Source organism: Carassius auratus, unplaced genomic scaffold (genome assembly GCF_003368295.1).
Source record: "Carassius auratus strain Wakin unplaced genomic scaffold, ASM336829v1 scaf_tig00215652, whole genome shotgun sequence".
In the NCBI taxonomy this organism is placed as follows: Eukaryota; Metazoa; Chordata; class Actinopteri; order Cypriniformes; family Cyprinidae; genus Carassius; species Carassius auratus.
In genome coordinates this window covers 332,076-351,708 of record NW_020528182.1, presented here as the reverse complement: position 1 = coordinate 351,708, position 19,633 = coordinate 332,076, and the positions used below count along the sequence as shown (strand labels likewise).

Sequence of the window (19,633 nt, the reverse complement as noted above, 5' to 3'; positions counted from 1 at the left end):
TACCTGCACATTGGCAGTCTGTACCATCTTCCAGCAGGTAACAGTTCATACTCTGTGTGCAATATATGTACTGGGTCAGCTAAGATTTCATGTGCTTCCCTGAGAACTGACTGTTCAGTGACTCAAGGGCCTGATATTCTCCTTTCCCTGCAATCTTCATGCGATTTTAACCAGGTGCCCAATCTTAAGTTTACCAAACCATACTGTGATGCCATATCTAATTAAGCTCTCTCTACGACAGCCCGATAAAATTAGCACATAATTATGTGACCAACTCCATATAGCTTAAGTCTATTCATAAAAACAGTCTGCATTACACAAGAGCAAATTGTGTCCACATGAATACCACAGCTAAGTGTATTATCAATTAGGATACTTAGGAATAGGAATGCATTTGCTTAATTGATGTTTTATGTATAATTACTGGAACAAATAGATGTAACCTAGTTCAGAGAAAGACAGGAAGCTTTTTGTGTCAGTTTTTCTGGAAATTAAGATGTAATACAACATGATTTACCTTAAAAATACTTGCAGAAGCAAAAAATGCTACAAAATGCTTCATATTTTGTAAGAAAATGTGACATGCTAGAGCAAAACAGTGCTATTTTTGGAAAAGCAATTATTAGATTTAATTTCATTAATGCAGGATGATGTTATATATCTACATGTATGGTTCACCCTGCTTTCCAGTTGCTCAGTTGTTGAGTAAGTCAATAGTCTTGTTTATGCATCTGTATTTTGCAGGCTATTAAATATGAATACAGCCATGCAAAACAGTTATTTTCTCGTTTAGGACTCCACTACAGAAAGAAAATCATGAATCCATCATTCTTCCAGAATCAATCAATAGGCAGACTGTGTGTGTGGTGTGTGTGTGTGTGTGTATGTGTGTGTTTATGGGAAGAGGGAGTCACTACTGTACTGATGTGCGTGTCTGTCACCGATGACGCTCATGTGTCTTAAAGGACCACGAGTGTAAGTTTGAGGCATATTCTCACAGTCTAATGCTTTGCGCCTGTTTTTTAAAGAGCTCCGCCGTCGTGATGAACACACCGATGATCAATACCGCGAGAAAATGGATCGTATCGTGCAGTTTGAACATTTAGTGTCATACGCCGAGGTGAAATGAGGGTGTAATTCGTCCAAAATGTGACATGGCACAAGCGCAAGGGGCTCACGGTTGGACAGCCGAGGTGTCATCCATCTGATCTGATATGATCACTGATAAATAACGCCGCGAGATGGATCTCCTCTCCGTTTCTCCCTGACGCGCGCGGGAGGGAGGCAGGCGGAACTGAGCAGCGTGACCACCGGCCAATGTACCGGGGGAACGTCTTGAGATCTGTTCCTCCGAGTTTTACGCAGCAAGGCGCGGGGAACGATGGGCTGCGCTCCCAGCATCCACGTCTCGCAGAGCGGGGTGATCTACTGCCGAGACTCGGACGAGTCCAACTCGCCCCACCAGACCACCACCATCTCGCAGGGCACGGCGACCACCCTGCACGGCCTCTTCATCAAGACCGACGCGGCGGACACCATCCCCTCCGTGATCGCGTACCAAAGCAGGCACACACGGACCAACTCCCACCGGGAGCGGAAAGAGAACAGCGGCGGGCACGTGTGCACGGAGGCCGAGACTCAGACCAGCAGATCCAGCGTCAAGGTATGAGGAATGAATGAATGAATGAATGAATGGCAAGATGGTGGGAATCAGGTTTAGCTCTTTATCTCTCTTTATTTCCACCGTATTGTCATTCATTCAGTGTGTTAGTGTCATTCCTGCATGTGTGCTGTTGTTGTGAATCATCATTTGGATGCTTATTGCTGCCATATACTTATTGTTTACTGATAATTATGTCTAGTTTGACATCTCTAATGGTATTCTGTCATTCAGAAGGTTAAATTTAGCTTTGGTGAATGAGTTTTGTTCATTTAGAAACTTCAAACAGGTGGGAGCCCAGTGAAGGACAATATTTACCTGTGGATGTGATCTTAGCAGCATTATTTACTTTTACAAAGACATTTTTAACAGTATAAAACCCTCAGCATTTACATTAACTGGTTTAACATTATCAATTCGATCATTAACTATTATGTCTGTTGTCAATAAAAATCAACATCGAATAGGTGTGCAAGATATTGCAATTCCTGTAGCTTAAAACAGTAAAGCATGGTGCTAACAACATGGGTTCCATTCCCAATGAATGAGAGAACTGATTAAATGTATACCTTAAATGCAATAGAAGTCGCTTTTGATAAAAGCCTCTGCCAAATGTAAATGTAATGTTCTGCTTGGCTTTTATGTAATTGATTGGTGGAAATACATCATACGTTACAGATGAAGACTTAGAAAAAATATGTGGGCCATTTTTGCCCCAAGCCCTGGTTCATTTCTGACATTTGTGGGAACAGTTTGTATATGCACCACCATGATGGTCCTTATAGCAGCAGTGCTCAACTGGTAGGCTGCGTCCCAAAAATGGGCCTCCGGTTTGTTTTCATATGGCCACATTTACATTTATGCATTTGGTGGATGCCTTTATCTGAACTTAGCAACTTAAATTGCATTTAAGGTATACATTTGATCAGTTCATGTGTTCCCTGGGAATCAAACCTGTGATGTTGGTGTTGCTAGCACCATACTCCAGACACCATACTGTTTTAGCAAGATGCTCATGGCCAACAGAGAAAACTATTTACATAAGATGCAACTAACAACGTGATTTCATATAGTTAAATATTAAGTCATGGTAGCTTTTCAGATTTTTAAAGGGAATCAAAAATATGTCCCATCAAAGACTGTTTTAGTTTGGTACCAAAATATAACATAGGTGCACTGCGGGTCAAAGAGCCATGGCTGTTTTTTAAATGTCAAATAATGTTCTTGTTTATATTTGTTCTATTTACACCTTTTATGCAACTATACAAACTTTCAAATGTATAAAATCACCTCTGATATTAAAATGCATGTAATTTCCACACTGTGAAACTTCTGATATCAGTTTTTGTATGTAGTAGAGATCTATTTTATTGCAGGTGCAAGTCAGATAATGATTTTTGTGTTAAATGAGTCAAGGCGAGTAGGAATTAAATTAGTGCTGCTTTCGGATAACCAAACTGGGCTCATGCAGTCGGATACTAATAATTTAGCATATTGTTCTATCTATTTTAGGTTTCACATTTGATTTGGACATTCTGGTTGACATTTTACATGATCACATTTTGTGTGTTGCAGATTTGGGTCACCATTGGGTAATTAAAGTCAAATTGGTGTCATGATGCAAAACCATTTTAGAACTACTGCCTTGGACTGTACAAGTACAGTGGGCCCAAAACGCATTTTGATACTTGGACTGCACATCAAATTTCTGAATGTCATTGCATTTTGTGGCCACTGTATCTGTCATGGTTATTTTGGTGGCTTTTATCAAGTTATGTTTATGCTTTGTGGAAACCATACTGCCATAATAACTTTTTTAATGAACTTCATTTTCAAGTCAGTGACTGTTTAAGTTTTAACTTGAAATAGAAAACTATGGTGACTTTTCGTAAGGCTGGACATTACAGCATTTCTATTTATTGTTGAAAAGGTTAAATCTTTTTTTTGTCTCTTTCTGGGGATGATATCTTTCTGTTACATTTTGCTTACATTCTGCAGAAGAAGCTGGAAGGCTGTTTACCTGAACGCCGTAATTCCTGCTATGTTTAGAATGGATTTCAGCTTTATCAGAGTTAAAGTGTTTCCAGTCAGATCGCGTGTAGGATTCAGATTAGAAAATGTCTCACGCTGCAGGTGAGCACACTCTCTTAGACCTGTAATAAACACACTTTTTTGTTAGTTTGGTCAAAGAATGATTACATTTCTCTGTCAGAGAATGATAAAATCGTGACTCATTTGTTCTGATTTGGCCAAATAAAACCGATGGCCCACTGTACACAGTTGAATCTCTGTTACCAACACAAATCAAATACTAATGCCGTTTTAAGATCCTAAAAGGACCTTTTATAGATCTGTGTATGGATGTATGTAATAGTTTTTAATGGGCCCTTTTTATGTGTGTATGTTGGTCGTCTGTCAGTTTGAAAGGAAACTGGTAAATCTGCCAGGCGTGTGTGTGTGGTATAGTCCGATGCTTGCCGAGACTGGCGAGGAACTCAGTGATGCCATTGAAGTGTGTGTGTAACTCTGCACGGCTCTCCATCACTCACACACACTCTCATTGTGTCCAGAGCAATAGAGCCAATATCCATCTTGTATTGAATGTGTGATATCTGGCTTTCTTGTGTGTGTTTGTGCATCTCGGTGTCTTTGTGTTGAAGAAAGACCGATTTTGTGTTTCTTTGTATGCATTTGTGTTTGTTCAGGCCACAGAATTTGTTTACCCCTCTGGCTGTGAACTCTGCAGGGTGTGAACTATCACATGCAAAAAGGCTGATGAATCTCAGTCCAGATACACACACACATATGATTAGAACAAGGCATTGTGGGAAGAGGTGCCCTGAGACATGTAGTGGGGCATCAGCCGTCTCGAATGACATTGAGACTCATCACTGTCAAAAAGTAGCCTAACGTAAAGTACAACCTGATTGGCTGTGGCTTCCCTCGGGAGGTCAGGGACATTTAGATAACAGCATGAAATCGGTCCTCGATGATTAGCGCCATCCTGCAGCATCTGTCCCATGAGTTAGCATCATTTAGTTAGCAGATTTCTTTGCGTTTGCTTTCAGGGGAGACATTTGTACCAAATGATGATACATGATGTGAACATGATGATATAAATTTATCCCCTGGATGGCTGGTTTTTATTTACATCCATGGTAATGATGCCGTGACGTTATTCTCCAGCATATTTGTAGATGTTTTACATTTTTTCCCTCTCTGTTAGAGAGAAATCCTCTGTATTAGTCCAAGCAGTTAGTGAGTAGAAGTTTTTGTGTGGTGTTGCTCTTTCCAGTAAAAAAAGGTTCAAAACTGTCACTGGGGTCGTCCTTTTTTGAAAGATACACCTTTGTACCCACAGGGTGTGTATTGGTACCTTAAAGGTACATACAATTAACTAAACTATTCATATTACTGCCTAAAAATGTACTTTTCAAATACTTTACCTTTTTTTCTGAGAGTGTACTTAGATCTAGACTAGCAACCGGAGTTGTATGTTTTCAGTATGTGAACATTTAAAAAAACTTAGGGTTTTTAAAGGTTTTATAAGTCTAAAGAAATTAATAATAACACCAACAGTTGCATGTATTATAATATATAAAGCCATATGAGTATAGAGAAAGAAATTCATACTTATATTTAGCAGGGATACATTAAATTGATCAATTTATTTTTATATTTAATATTATTATTAAATGTAATATTATTACTATTTAATATCATTTAATATATATATATATATATATATATATATATATATATATATATATATATATATATATATATATATATATATATATATATATATATATATATATATTATTTTATTTATTTATTTATTTATTTTAAGAATTGAAAGAAATAAACACTTGTATTTAGCAGGGATACATTAAATTGACCAAAAGTTAGAGTAAAGCCCTTTAAGACCAAAATTTGTAATTATTTTAAATTAGTACAAAATATCTCAGTTTCCATTTTTTGAAAAAAAAGACCAGCACTACTGTTTTGAACAATAACAGTATTAAGAAGAAATGTTTCTTAATAAGCAAATCAGCATATTAGAATGATTTCTCAAGGATCATATGATGTATGATGCAGAAAATTCAGCTTTGCATCACAGAAATATAATATTTTAAAATATGTTAATATAGAAAACAATTCATTTAAACTGAAACAATATTTTACAGTAGTACTGTTTTCAATTAAATCCAGCCTTGGTGAACGTAAGAGACTCTCATCTCTACTGCAACATTTTGAATGGTAAGACACATCCAAATATTTATACTGTTCACTAAAAATATCTGTGGTTTTACCACAGTTAAAGCAGCTTTATTACGAAACCAATCATAAGGAATGGTAAAAAAGGATGAAATGATACACAAGTTAATTTTCCTGTTAATTTTTGGTTTGACCTCAGATTCCCCATATCGTGACTGATTTGGAGATGTGATCCGAGCATTGACCAGCTTGATTATGGTGCATGTGTGTGTGGGTCATTACTTGAATGTGCTCTTGGTTCTAGTATGAAAATTACTAGCTAATGCCAAATAGTGAGTTTTTCAGGTTGGACAGGAAACTAAAATTTTCTAAGCCGTTTCTTCTCTATTTGTTCACGTGTGAGTGCTTTCCTTTCATTTCTCTGTGTGTGTGTTGTGTGTGTGTGTTGAGGTTGTGTTATAGACTGTGTTCTCTCAGTCAGCAAGAGCAACAGAACTCCAAAGTAGTCCATGATGGTGGCATAGTAACGTTGTTTATCATCTGGGAGGTTTTTGTAAACACTTGAAAGCATCGTGGGAGTATGTAGGATCTTACGGGACGGGAACAGATTGTTTGAAATATGTTTAAATGTGAAACATTCCAGTTTACAAGCTGGACACACCAAGAGCATTTCTGCTAACAGACAGCAAGAGTTTGAATCTTGAGTTTATTCATTTTATTAGGATGCAAGATTGGGGTAGATAGTGGTTAATACAGTCAAGCTGCTATTTTAAAAAAGTAAATATTATGGTTTCAGATTTGTATATTTAAAAAATTTTTTTTAAGATTCATTATTATTCATTATAAAAGAGCAATAACACATGACAAGGAGTGCGATATGGCTGTATATCGGCACAGCTGTAATTTGGGATTGTTGATGTGTATGACTGAGGTGACTCTGTTGTGGTGTCTCTGTATTTGGTGAGTGGGATATTGCTTTGGCTGTAGCGTTGATGTTGTTTTACACACGTTATAACTGCTGCGCACAGCCAGAGAATCACAATCCTCTGATTTTTTTTTTGAATTTACTCTGTCTGTGTCATCAGACATCTGATTGTCTCTGTTTATCTACTAATGACCATCTGTTTCCCACTCTACCAGCTCTTTCTCCTCTCTTCTGTCTCTCTCACATTCTCGCTGGTTGTTAATAATATCCACTGAACAGAGACTCCATCCCTGGAATTTTTGTTTTGGCCTTAATGAACCAAATGCAGAGAAAGTGAAGATAAGAAAGTGAAAATGGTGAAATGGTGGTCTTTTTGGTGAAATGTGAAAATATATATATAAGTTAGAACCTTAATTAAAATCTCATTGATGGGATGGAATGGAATGATATTATTAATTTGTTTCACCTGGAGAAATTTATTATTTGGAAAATGTGTGGTGCAATGGGTAAAAATTTAAATTGTTGTGAGAAATCATAGATTTCCGTTGTTTACTTTCGTTTTATATGGCTTGGGGTGAATTTGTGTGCACTTTGACCTTTCTGTGTTGTGTTCTGGTTGCCTAGCTGTGCATGTTGACTTACAGCTTCAGTAGATGAACTGATGATTCTCTAGATAAGATGGCATTCAGTTGGTAAGCTGTATATTCATAGAGAACACAGTTTTATGAGGTTATTTATAGCCCATTTTATAGGAACTCTTGAGAGAGAAAAACAAAATCTTGTTTTACACCAAGATTGACACTTTGATTATACTGTATCTGTATTGTGAAGCTCTTATCAGCAATTATTCAATGCTAGATATTCAGTTCATAAACCTGCTTGGTTTGTGGTCTTGTTTCTCTGAATCCTTAATGAATATACAATGAAGTTGTACAATGATTTCCTCAATTGAAATCAAATAATATATTTTGAAAATGTATTTAATGAATCTACCAAAAGGTATCTTAAAATTGTAATTGTTACACATTCCAGCATGGTGTGATTTTAAACCCAGCTATCAAAAATATGTTCCAAGAAGGTTGTGTTAATGTTCCCATTAAAATATGAAAATATAATTTCTGGGACATGACCTGGATTTCTTAACTGCCTGTAAATGTCCAGTCAGTGTGGCTTTGTTTTCAAGACATGCTGAAAATTAGTTTGACCAATAGCTTGGATGCATTACACAAAATCAACCAATTGTGGCGATTTGGAAGAAATCCATGCCAGCTTTTCACTTTTTCTAATGGGCGGAAATCAATGAAGGAAATTTAATATAAAAGCGAGTTTAGAAACGGAAGTGAGAGGGAGGGAAGTAAAAACAAAACGCACGTGTAGGTTGTATTGGAATGGGACGCACGCTACCTGAAGGTCGTTGCTGTTTTGTGCTGGAATCTGTGCATGCGCTGACTGGGTGCGATCGCCGAAGTGTCGGAGAAATTGAGCTCTACTACATGGTTCGGTCGCCTGCCTGGGGATACACAATCCAGACTGGTTCGTTCGCCTGCCTCAGGTACTAGTGATGTTGTCCATCATTTGTTAACCTCACGTACTCTGTCCCCGGCCCGGGATTAGCGGCCGCTACACGGACTTCCCACAGCCACCACACACACACACACACACACACACATACTCTCATTGCACACGCATACACCCATACACAAACACTCGTTGGGATTATTTAGTTTTCTTTGTTGTGTTTTTTTTTTTCTTCTCTCTTGTTTTTTTTTCCCCTTTGATTAAAATGGAACATGTAAAAAGAAAAGAACTTTAAAGAGGAAAACGAACTTTAAGACACTTGTGAATCAAGGACTCTCGTGATTTTGTGATTGTTTATGAAATCTTGAATTGAACTTGAACCGCAATATTGTTACTTTCTGTTTACACGTTTCTTCTGTCATTTGTTATGTGAAGTAACGGAAAAAAATACAAATGGTATGAAAATTTAACTTCATGTAGTTTTTTTTTGGAAACCTTTCTGTTGTTGTGTAACAGTGGCTTGAGCTATTTACGGGGAAACCGAAATTAGTTACGCATTATAAATAAATAAATAAATAAATATTTTATTTTCTTGACAAGTTTTGCTTGTCTGGCGCCCGAACAATTTAAATTAAATATACATTTATGAAGTACCATTCTTTTTGGGGCAGCCACCGTTACATAAATGGCGCCCGAACAGGGACTTGAAAATTAAACGCTTTGATAAACCTGGACGACTTGAAACTTAAACATTTATATCGTGACCACTTAAACGGGTCACTGGAACTTTGAATTATAGTTTCCCTAAAGGATTACTTGAGTGTTGGTTATTGTCACTTAAAACTGCATATTTTTGTGTTTGTGAAATGTATACTGAACTGAAACAGTTTTCTTTATTGAAGGGTTTTGTGGGAAGATTTTTTTTTTTGTTCATGAACTTACACGTTGTTAAATATATAATTGTTACCCCTTAGTTGTCTTGCTGCTATACTGATTGACCTAATTAATGTGAAAGCTGGGGAAATAATAATTTGTGTTATTGAAATCTTATTATTGTTTGTGAAATTAAGGGAATTGTAGTGTGAATTGGACAACTGGACAGACATTTCACACTGAACTGTTAGAGTATTCTGTTCCAATTTATTTTTTTTTAAACATTTGTACATTGTTGTTTGTTTGTTTTTTTTCACTCAACGTACATTTCACTACATTTTTACACTGACTACTAGGGATGGGCATTCGATTAAATTTTCTTAGTCGATCGTCGGGAGAATTAACGATCGACTATCGATTAATCATTAATATTTTTATAATATAATTAATTATTTAATTTTTATAATAAAAAAATGCAATGAACACAAAAATACAGCGTGTTTTTCCTCGGTGAGACCTTTATTACAAGATCAACTTGTGGCAGACAGTTAAACTACGTTCAGGCAAACCGAACATATATCCGCGTGCATATGCAGTGCTCTAAAGCAGCGGAACCTGCAGCTGCTAGCAGGCGTTCTTAACCCTTTCGAGTGGATTAACGCATATATGCGTTTTGAGTCTGAATAAAGTGCTTCATTCTTTTTTCTGAGGAAATCCATTTCTCAAATCATCAACCACATCACATCTTTTTGGGGTGAATTATGTCTTAGTCCTCTCATCGCGAAGCAAACAGTAAAATAAAATAAAAACTTGAAGAACAGTCTCGCTGCCTTTTCTTCTGTGTGGGCGTATTCAAGCCGCGCGCTTCAGTTTGAATCTGAATAGCGCGTTCAGCGCGGGGGCGTGGTCACATTAAATATAATGAAGGAAGATATGAAAAACAGACATTGCGTTGTTTTCATATGGATTACTTTATCTCAGAATATTTGTTTTTCGGAAGCACTTAGTTTAAAAGTAGACATTCCAGGCTTTCTATAGATATCTCTCTCATGTCTCTTCGTTGAGTATTCACGGAGTTACGGTTCATTTTAATGAAATGTTTGTACATGACGATCAGCGGAGACAAAGACTGTAGACAGCGCACCTTGTTTGTTATCTTTATTTTATAAGTGCACAAAAGGTTTTTTGTTATTATGTCTGTATCCAAAAAAAACTAGACCCTTTACAGATTCGATTGATGTATTGCTCTTATCTGTACGATTAAAACAGAGTGTAATTTATCAGGGGTTATCAGGAGAAAATGACTCAAAACGCATATATGCGTTAATCGACTCGAAAGGGTTAAAGCCTCATGAAAATTTGCCGGGATGCATAGGTACATCATTTGACTCGTGGCCGTGTTGTACTTAAACACGGCATCGCAATGTTTGCAGTTAACTAGTTCGCTTTTTAAATCAAAATGGTCCCACGCCACACTTCGCCGTGACATCTTCATGATTATTCTTTAAAATCAAAACGGAAGATCACAGATAACCGAGTAGGGTGTCAAATATTGCCCCATGGTGGTAAAATATTTAATTGCTGCCACACAGTGAAATTCATTTAATTGCTTGAAGACTCGCACTACGCAACGCAACCTGCATTAGATTAAAAAAAATGCTTTAGATTAATCGATAACAAATTAACATGATCGAGGAAAATCTTAACGATCAATTATCGATCGTCGATTAATCATGCCCATCCCTACTGACTACACATTCATTGACAATCAAACATGGCTACCACTCCTCTCTCTCCATCCACTTTTGTGGAGATTGAACCACCGGCACCCGATGTTGCTACCCCAGTCTGGCCTCCAGCACCTCGTCCTCTACTTTCTCCACCTGGACTCTCTCGTGTTCCTCTCCATGTCACTCCTACTCAAGCCAGCACCACTGATGTACCAGGAACCCAGGTGCGGTTTGCAACTTCACCACTAGCTGGCAGTACTCCTGTTCAACCCTTCATCTGGGAGGAGGAACCGAATGGCGACTCTATGCAGATATGTACATTACTTGACCCTTCATCTCAATCTTCGGCGGCACAGCAGGACTTGCCTGGTATCCTATCAACTCCTGGAAAAGGAATGCATCAACTCACTCAAGTTAAAGAAAACTGGGAAACGTTGACACAACATATGCAAACCCATGAGAAAACCATTGGTGAACTTGCCATAGAACTTAAAACCCTGTCTGCACGCCAAGACAGCCTGATTTCTAACCTTGCTGATAAACTCAAGCACAGTCAACAAGAAGTGCTCACCCACATTTCTGAAAGTAAGAAGCATGTGAAGGAAGAGGCTGATCAACTCACTAAATCACTTAAAGTTATGATTTCTGATGAACTTCACAGAGCTGAGACCACATATGTGTCTGAAGTGCGGTTTATGATCGACCAACTTCAAGTGGAGTTTCAGCAAGACCTCAAATCCTACCTGGTAACCCATCAAAGAAATCATGATCAGTTATCTACAGAGCTCACCCAGTGTACCCAAATCACAAACACATTGTGTGCAACTGTAAAGAGCTTACAAACTGAACTTGATAGAAGACTCGAAAAGCAAGAGAAACAAATGACTGACCTGCAGACAAGAGATTACTCACCTTTGCCTCTTAACGCTCCAGTTTCAGCTGTATCACCAGTGACCGCTCCTTTGCTTCCTGCTCCTGTTGTAAAGAGTGATCATCTTAAGATTACATTTCCTACTTTTGGGAGACAGTCAGATGACATGGACCCCTTGCTCTATCTAACTCGATGTCAGGATTTCTTAGCGTTACATCCTCTTACTGATGCTGACATTCTGGCCACTTTCCGCACTGTCCTTTACGGTACTGCCCGGGACTGGTGGGAAGTTGCACGATCCTCAATAACCACGTGGGAAGAATTTGAAGCTGCTTTCCTCTCTGCTTTCCTCTCAGAGGATTATGAAGATGAGTTGGCTGAACGGGTAAGGACACGAACACAGGGAGAAAGAGAGAGCATTAGAGACTTTGCATTTACATACAGAGCTCTCTGCAAAAGGTGGAAGCCCTCCTTGACGGACAGTGAATTGGTGAAAATGATTTTAAAAAATATGAACCCCTATCTTGCAAGCCAGATTCGCAGTCGGGTGAACACAGTCGATGAACTTGTGAAATTGGGCCAACAGCTGGAAAAAGACTACGAACAACAACTGCAATATGAAAAACGTGTGAGTTCTAAGCAACCCTTATCCATGCCTCAAAGACCTATTGCCAACCACCCGGCAGAGAAGCCTTTAGTGCAATGCTGGCGATGTAAAGGCCATCACTCCCCTGGCCACTGTCCTCACTTTGTCTCTTCTCAGTCCCAGTCACCTCAGTCCACCAGCAAACACCTTTCCTCTAATAGCAAGCGGACAACATTTCCAGCTTCTAAAGGTACTGGTCCACCTGGCAATCGCTCTGTGTCTGCCACCTTTCCTCAGAAGTCACCCACAACTGGTAAGAAAACACCACCTACTGAAATTGTTCCACAACAGTTAGTGATACCACTCTGTATTGGTACCTGGAAGGGAAAAGCCATTGTTGATACTGGGGCTAGCTACACCCTTCTACATGAGAATCTCTGGAAGGAACTCTCTTCACAAAAACTCAATCCATGGACCCAGGGTCCACTCTACCTCGCCAATGGGGAAGCAGAAATTCCTTTAGGTTGGGTAAACTTGCCAATTACCCTACATAAAAAAATATTCACCATATCTGCTGTGGTTCTATCAGCCAAAGCCCTGGCCTATGCAGTCGTGTTAGGACTGGACCTTATCTTTTCCAGTGGGCTGCAGATCAATGTTGCAGATCAAAAGTATTCATTTCAGTCCAATCCTAAAGAGTATTATCCTTTCCAGCCAACAAATGCCAGTGTACCAGTTATCAGCTCCCAACATCCAAGGGGAAAGATTGGAAGTAAAAACTCCAACAGTCTCTCTCTACTATCTTCTGTTCCTCCTCCTCAACTTAACATGGTTCAACCAGCCTATCTGGATGACAAGACACTAATTGACACTGCTGTACAGCATGCCCACTTACCTCCGGAAGGAAAGCAACAGTTACTGCAGATCCTCGAGTCAAACCCTCAAGTTTGTACCCTTCGCCTGGGACGTACCGAAGTTACACAGCATCACATATATACTACCCACCAAGTGCCTATAAAACAAAGTCCGTACCGTACAACACCTGCCAAACAAGCTGTCATTACAGAGCAACTGGAAGAGATGTTGACTGCCGGCATCGTAGAACCATCACATTCTGGATGGGCCTCACCTGTCGTCTTGGTCCCTAAAAAAGACGGAAGCCTCAGGTTTTGTGTGGACTACAGGAAAGTTAATGCCATTACAGAGAATGATGCTTACCCTTTACCCAACATCACTGAGATCTTAGAGTCACTATCTGGAGCTGCCATCTTTTCCACGATTGACCTTAACAGTGGCTACTGGCAGGTGAACATGGATCAAGAAAGTAAACCAAAAACTGCTTTCACAACTCCATCAGGATTGTTTCAGTTTAATGTTATGCCGTTTGGGTTAAAAAATGCCCCAGCAACCTTCCAAAGACTAATGGAGACGGTTCTAGGAGAATTGCGTGGAAACATCTGCTTTGTCTACATTGACGACATAATTATTTACTCACCATCTGTAGCCCAGCACTTCTCCGACCTCCAGGCTGTCCTCCATAAACTGCAAATGGCTGGCCTCACCATTAATTTAAAAAAAAGCAAGTTCTGTCTTAAAGAAATAACCTTTCTGGGACACATTGTCAACGTCCAAGGCATAGCTGCAGACCCAAGTAAAGTGGAGGCTATACGGGAATACCCTGTGCCCACCAACATCAAGGAGGTCCAGCGCTTCCTGGGGTTAGCCGGGTGGTACCACCGGTTTGTACCAAACTTCTCCAGGATCGCTGAACCCATCAATGCACTGAAAAAAAAAGGATGTTCATTCCTCTGGTCACCACCATGTCAGCAAGCCTTTGAACATTTGAAATGCTGTCTAACCTCTCCTCCCATTCTTGGCCATCCGGACCTTCAATTGCCTTTTACTGTTTACACTGATGCCAGTGACACTGGTTTGGGTGCTGTGCTGACCCAGCGCAAGGAAAAGGGTTTAGAACAAGTTATTGCTTATGCCAGCAGAACCCTGAACAAAGCGGAGACCAATTATACAGCCACCGAAAAAGAGTGTTTGGCTGTAATTTGGGCCCTGGAAAAATGGCAGCACTACCTAGAGCACAAATTGTTCACCGTCATCACAGACCACTCAGCCTTACAATGGGTAATTTCTTCCACAAAAACCAAGAGTCGCCTTATCCGGTGGGCCTTGCGACTTCAGAGATTTGATTTTATCATTGAATATCGCAAAGGAAAACTAAATATGGCACCTGATGCTCTGTCTCGGATTCGTACCAGCTGTAACCTGTACACCAACCAAGACCAGCAGGAGAATGCTGAGTTTCCGATGTCTCCAGCCACAATCTGGGAGGAACAGCACAAAGACCCTCACATCATCAAAACACTTCAAGCACTTGCAGAAAATGATTCCCCTCTAAAAGATCAGTATGAGGTAGTGGAAGATAAACTCTATCACAAAACTCACCTGCCAAACAATCAAGTTCGTTACAGAGTGTACATTCCTAACAGCCTTGTGTCGTCCATTCTACACCACTACCACGCAAATCCCTGGAGCGGTCATGTAGGTATTTATAAGACCTACAAGCGTATCCATGATGTTGCATTCTGGCCTGGAATGTGGACTGACATAAAACACCATGTTAAAAAATGTGTCAAATGCCAGACTCTTAAGGGAGAAAATCAGAAACCTGTGGGCAAACTACAACAAGTCACCACCACCCATTCCAACGAGATGCTTGGAGTGGACATTATGGGCCCAATGCCACGCAGCACACAGCAAAATGAGTACCTCTTAGTCGTTGTAGACTATTACTCCCGGTGGGTGGAATGTTTTCCCATGCGCAACGCTAAAACTCAGACTGTTGCATTACTTCTTCGGAAGGAAATTCTAACCCGTTGGGGGGTACCGGACTTCATTCTGTCGGATAGAGGAACCCAATTTGTGTCATCATTGTTCAGAGAACTCTGTCAAAAGTGGAGTATCAAACCTAAATTGACGACGTCATACCATCCACAAACAAATATGACAGAGAGGGTAAATCGTACGCTCAAATGCATGATTTCTGCCTATGTGGACAATAATCACAGGAAATGGGACCAATACTTACCTGAACTCCGTTTCGCTATTAATTCAGCTGTCCAGGAAACGATTGGGATGACCCCTGCAGAGCTTCATTTGGGAAGGAAACTGCAAAGTCCCATGGACAAGTTGTTACATGGCAAGAATATAACTCCAGATTGTCTATCTTACGATACCGTCCACCATCTAACTGAGCTTCAGACCAAGGCCATGGAATGCTGCAAAAAAAGCACAAAAGAGACAGCTTCGGAATTATAATAAAAAAAGACGAGAGGTTACATACAAGGAAAAGGATCGTGTGTGGATGAGGACTTTTCCCCAGTCTAGTGCACAACATCACTTCACTGCAAAATTGGCTCAGAAATGGAAAGGCCCCTACCGTGTCATAAAGCAGATGGGTCCATTGAATTATCGAGTAGCGCTGGAGTCCACTGGCGAAGATGTTCGCATAGTGCATGTGTGCAACCTGAAACCATGCTTTCCCACGGCTGAAGAGCTGGAAAGCCAGGAAAAGAAAAGACTCTGCCAAATATTCAATGAATCGTCTGATGATGAGGAATTCATTGGATTTTAAATATGATTAATATTTCAACAACCATAGGTTGTTTTCTCCAGGGAGGGAGAGTGTGGCGATTTGGAAGAAATCCATGCCAGCTTTTCACTTTTTCTAATGGGCGGAAATCAATGAAGGAAATTTAATATAAAAGCGAGTTTAGAAACGGAAGTGAGAGGGAGGGAAGTAAAAACAAAACGCACGTGTAGGTTGTATTGGAATGGGACGCACGCTACCTGAAGGTCGTTGCTGTTTTGTGCTGGAATCTGTGCATGCGCTGACTGGGTGCGATCGCCGAAGTGTCGGAGAAATTGAGCTCTACTACATGGTTCGGTCGCCTGCCTGGGGATACACAATCCAGACTGGTTCGTTCGCCTGCCTCAGGTACTAGTGATGTTGTCCATCATTTGTTAACCTCACGTACTCTGTCCCCGGCCCGGGATTAGCGGCCGCTACACGGACTTCCCACAGCCACCACACACACACACACACACACACATACTCTCATTGCACACGCATACACCCATACACAAACACTCGTTGGGATTATTTAGTTTTCTTTGTTGTGTTTTTTTTTTTTCTTCTCTCTTGTTTTTTTTTCCCCTTTGATTAAAATGGAACATGTAAAAAGAAAAGAACTTTAAAGAGGAAAACGAACTTTAAGACACTTGTGAATCAAGGACTCTCGTGATTTTGTGATTGTTTATGAAATCTTGAATTGAACTTGAACCGCAATATTGTTACTTTCTGTTTACACGTTTCTTCTGTCATTTGTTATGTGAAGTAACGGAAAAAAATACAAATGGTATGAAAATTTAACTTCATGTAGTTTTTTTTTGGAAACCTTTCTGTTGTTGTGTAACAGTGGCTTGAGCTATTTACGGGGAAACCGAAATTAGTTACGCATTATAAATAAATAAATAAATAAATATTTTATTTCTTGACAAGTTTTGCTTGTCTGGCGCCCGAACAATTTAAATTAAATATACATTTATGAAGTACCATTCTTTTTGGGGCAGCCACCGTTACACAATCATGGTGTGCGAGAAGGTGGGATGTACAGAGAACGGGCAAATATGTGTCCTAGTGTTGTCACGGTACCAAAATTTCAGTATTCGATACCTATAACAGTGAAAATCCGGTACCAGTTTCGGTACCAAATCAAAACACAAAAATATTCTAATAAAAAAAGAAAAACACTAAAAATAAAACCAATGCCATTCTTGATAATTATTTACAATTATGTTTAAAGTTTTAGTTTTTTATATAAATTTGTCTTAATTAAATGTAAACATTTTTTTTTTGATAAAGGGGATTTTCTATTAAAATGTAAACATGGAAGAAATATTGTGTGATTTTTATTTCTTTAAAAAATAAAACCGTAGTAGCAGTATCACAAACATTATACTAAATAATAGTAATATTTCCAGCACAATGCCTTTATGTAAAAATTAACTTTTATTTTGACACTGGTTTTACTCAAATGAAACAAAATGCTTGTGAAGTGACTCAGAACAATTCTGGTGATGTTGTTTATGTGTTTATGCTTAAATCACTGCAAGCGTCACACGCTTCAGTCTATGTAGTAAACAAACCCACATGTCTCTGCCATTCATTCATTCACAGAGAGACGCGCAGAATATGCAGAATTCATATTTCAACCAACTTTTATGGCTTAACATTACAGTTACTGGTCCTTAAGGAGATTTGATTTGATTAATTTATGCTAACTTTGACAAATTCCATTACTGTCCGTATTAATATGTTTTATTTTCATAACTGGATTTTGAGATTCCAACCGCGTTTTCTGCTTCGCTGAAATCATAGCACTGTATGCGTCAAGAACCAGGTTGACTGGGTCCTCGGTACCACCGGTACTTAAAGAAACCTGGTACCGTCACATTTTCATTTTTTTTGTACCGACTTGGTACCGAGGAACCGGGTCTTTTGACAACACTAATGTGTACATGTATGAAATACAACACAGAAATCCCATTCCAGGATATGTCCTGGAAAAAAGGCCAAGTAAGGCCACCCTAACAATGATTTCACATAAGTATCCATGAGATTTCATGTGGTTTAACAGTTAAACTGTGGTCACCGTGTAAGAGCTATGGTAAGTTATTATTAGAGATGTGCTTGTTGTGTTGGTCACACTCATATATATGTGACTTTTTTTTGCTGTCAGAGTGAAAAGGGGATCTTTGGATGATTACTGAATGACTCTGTACTGATGGAGAGCGCAGATAAAAGCAGCACACTGCATCACACGCGGTCTTAAGATCACAGTCATACATTTGTGTGCATACATCATGTGTAACCTCCTTCAGTGTGTGTGTGTGTGTGTGTGTGTTTAAACTTTGTAGCCAAATTTATCCACAGAAGTAAGCTAAATTTGACAAAATGGTTCTTTGAAGAGGCTTTTGGAAACAGTCCTTTATCATTCCATTGAAATCTATATATTAGGGCTGTCAATCGATTACAATTTTTAATCCGATTAATCACACCCTTTTCCTCTGCTTTAATCGCAAACATTAAGCATAGACCATTTATCATGTTTCAAATGTTTATTTTGTCATCATTTGCTACAGTACATTCAGCAAAGTAAAACAAAAGATTTAAAGCGTGATTCTCAAAAATCTGTATTTTCTGCTATTTTTTTCAAGATAAATGTAGATGTCTGTCCAAAAAAGGACACTTACAAACTCCAAAAGGACACCAAAGGAGCCCATATAAGCACATATGAAAGAAAAAAAACAGAATTTATAGTATGTCTACAGTGGAACAGCAAAGAGCCTTTTTACATTTTAGAGAAGTCAAGTTGCGATACTAAACAGGACCACATAGAGATGCCCCTGCCCCCTGAAAAAAACCCTAAACCAACTGTCTGCTGACTGCATATATATACTAATGTAGACCGGTCCATTAATTATCATGAATGTGTGTGGGAAACAACATGAATGCATGGAAATTTCTGTGCTCTGCATAAATACAATTGTGCGATAAGTGTGTCAAGAGCACTCATAAACGCATTATTATAACGCACTCACGCGTGCTTACTGTACGACTCCTGTACGCCACTGCAATGGTCTTTTACCTTAATTGCAGTCTTCATCCATTAAAACTTTTCTAGCGAGACTGGTTATCCAGTCAAGAAGACATAGTTTGTGTGTCATCTGTCCATACAGTGATGGGATGTTAACATTATGTTCTCTTTGTAACCAAAATACAGAAAAAATTTGTACTTTAGCAAAATGTCATTATGTTATTAAATGATAGTTTCTATTTTAATATCCTTTAAAATATAATTTATTTCTGTGATGCAAAGCTGAATTTCCATGAGCCATTACTCCAGGATAAAGTGTCACATGATCCTTAAGAAGTCATTCTAATATGCTGATTTTTTTATTAGAATTATCAATGTTGCCAGTGCTGCTAAATAATTTTTTCAGCATGCTTTTTATGACATGGATTTCTAAACCATCTGGAAATGTCCAGTGTGGCTTTGTTTTCAAGACATGAAAAGTTGTTTGACCAATAGCTTGCAGGCATTGCACAAAATCAACCAATCATGGTGTGTGAGAAGGTGGGATGTACAGAGAACGGGCAAATATGTGTACATATAAT

At 39.0% G+C, this 19,633-nt stretch overlaps 1 protein-coding gene across 1 annotated transcript in view; it reads left to right on the top strand.

Moving 5' to 3' along the window:
• The first annotated feature begins 1,036 nt into the window (after positions 1–1,036).
• Positions 1,037–19,633, top strand: part of LOC113095279 (high affinity cAMP-specific and IBMX-insensitive 3',5'-cyclic phosphodiesterase 8B-like) — a 49,805-nt gene continuing 31,208 nt past the window's right edge. The window contains exon 1 of the mRNA XM_026260853.1: positions 1,037–1,663. Coding sequence (XP_026116638.1) covers positions 1,382–1,663 — 282 coding nt within the window. The 5' untranslated portion in view covers positions 1,037–1,381. The remainder of the gene's footprint in view (positions 1,664–19,633) is intronic.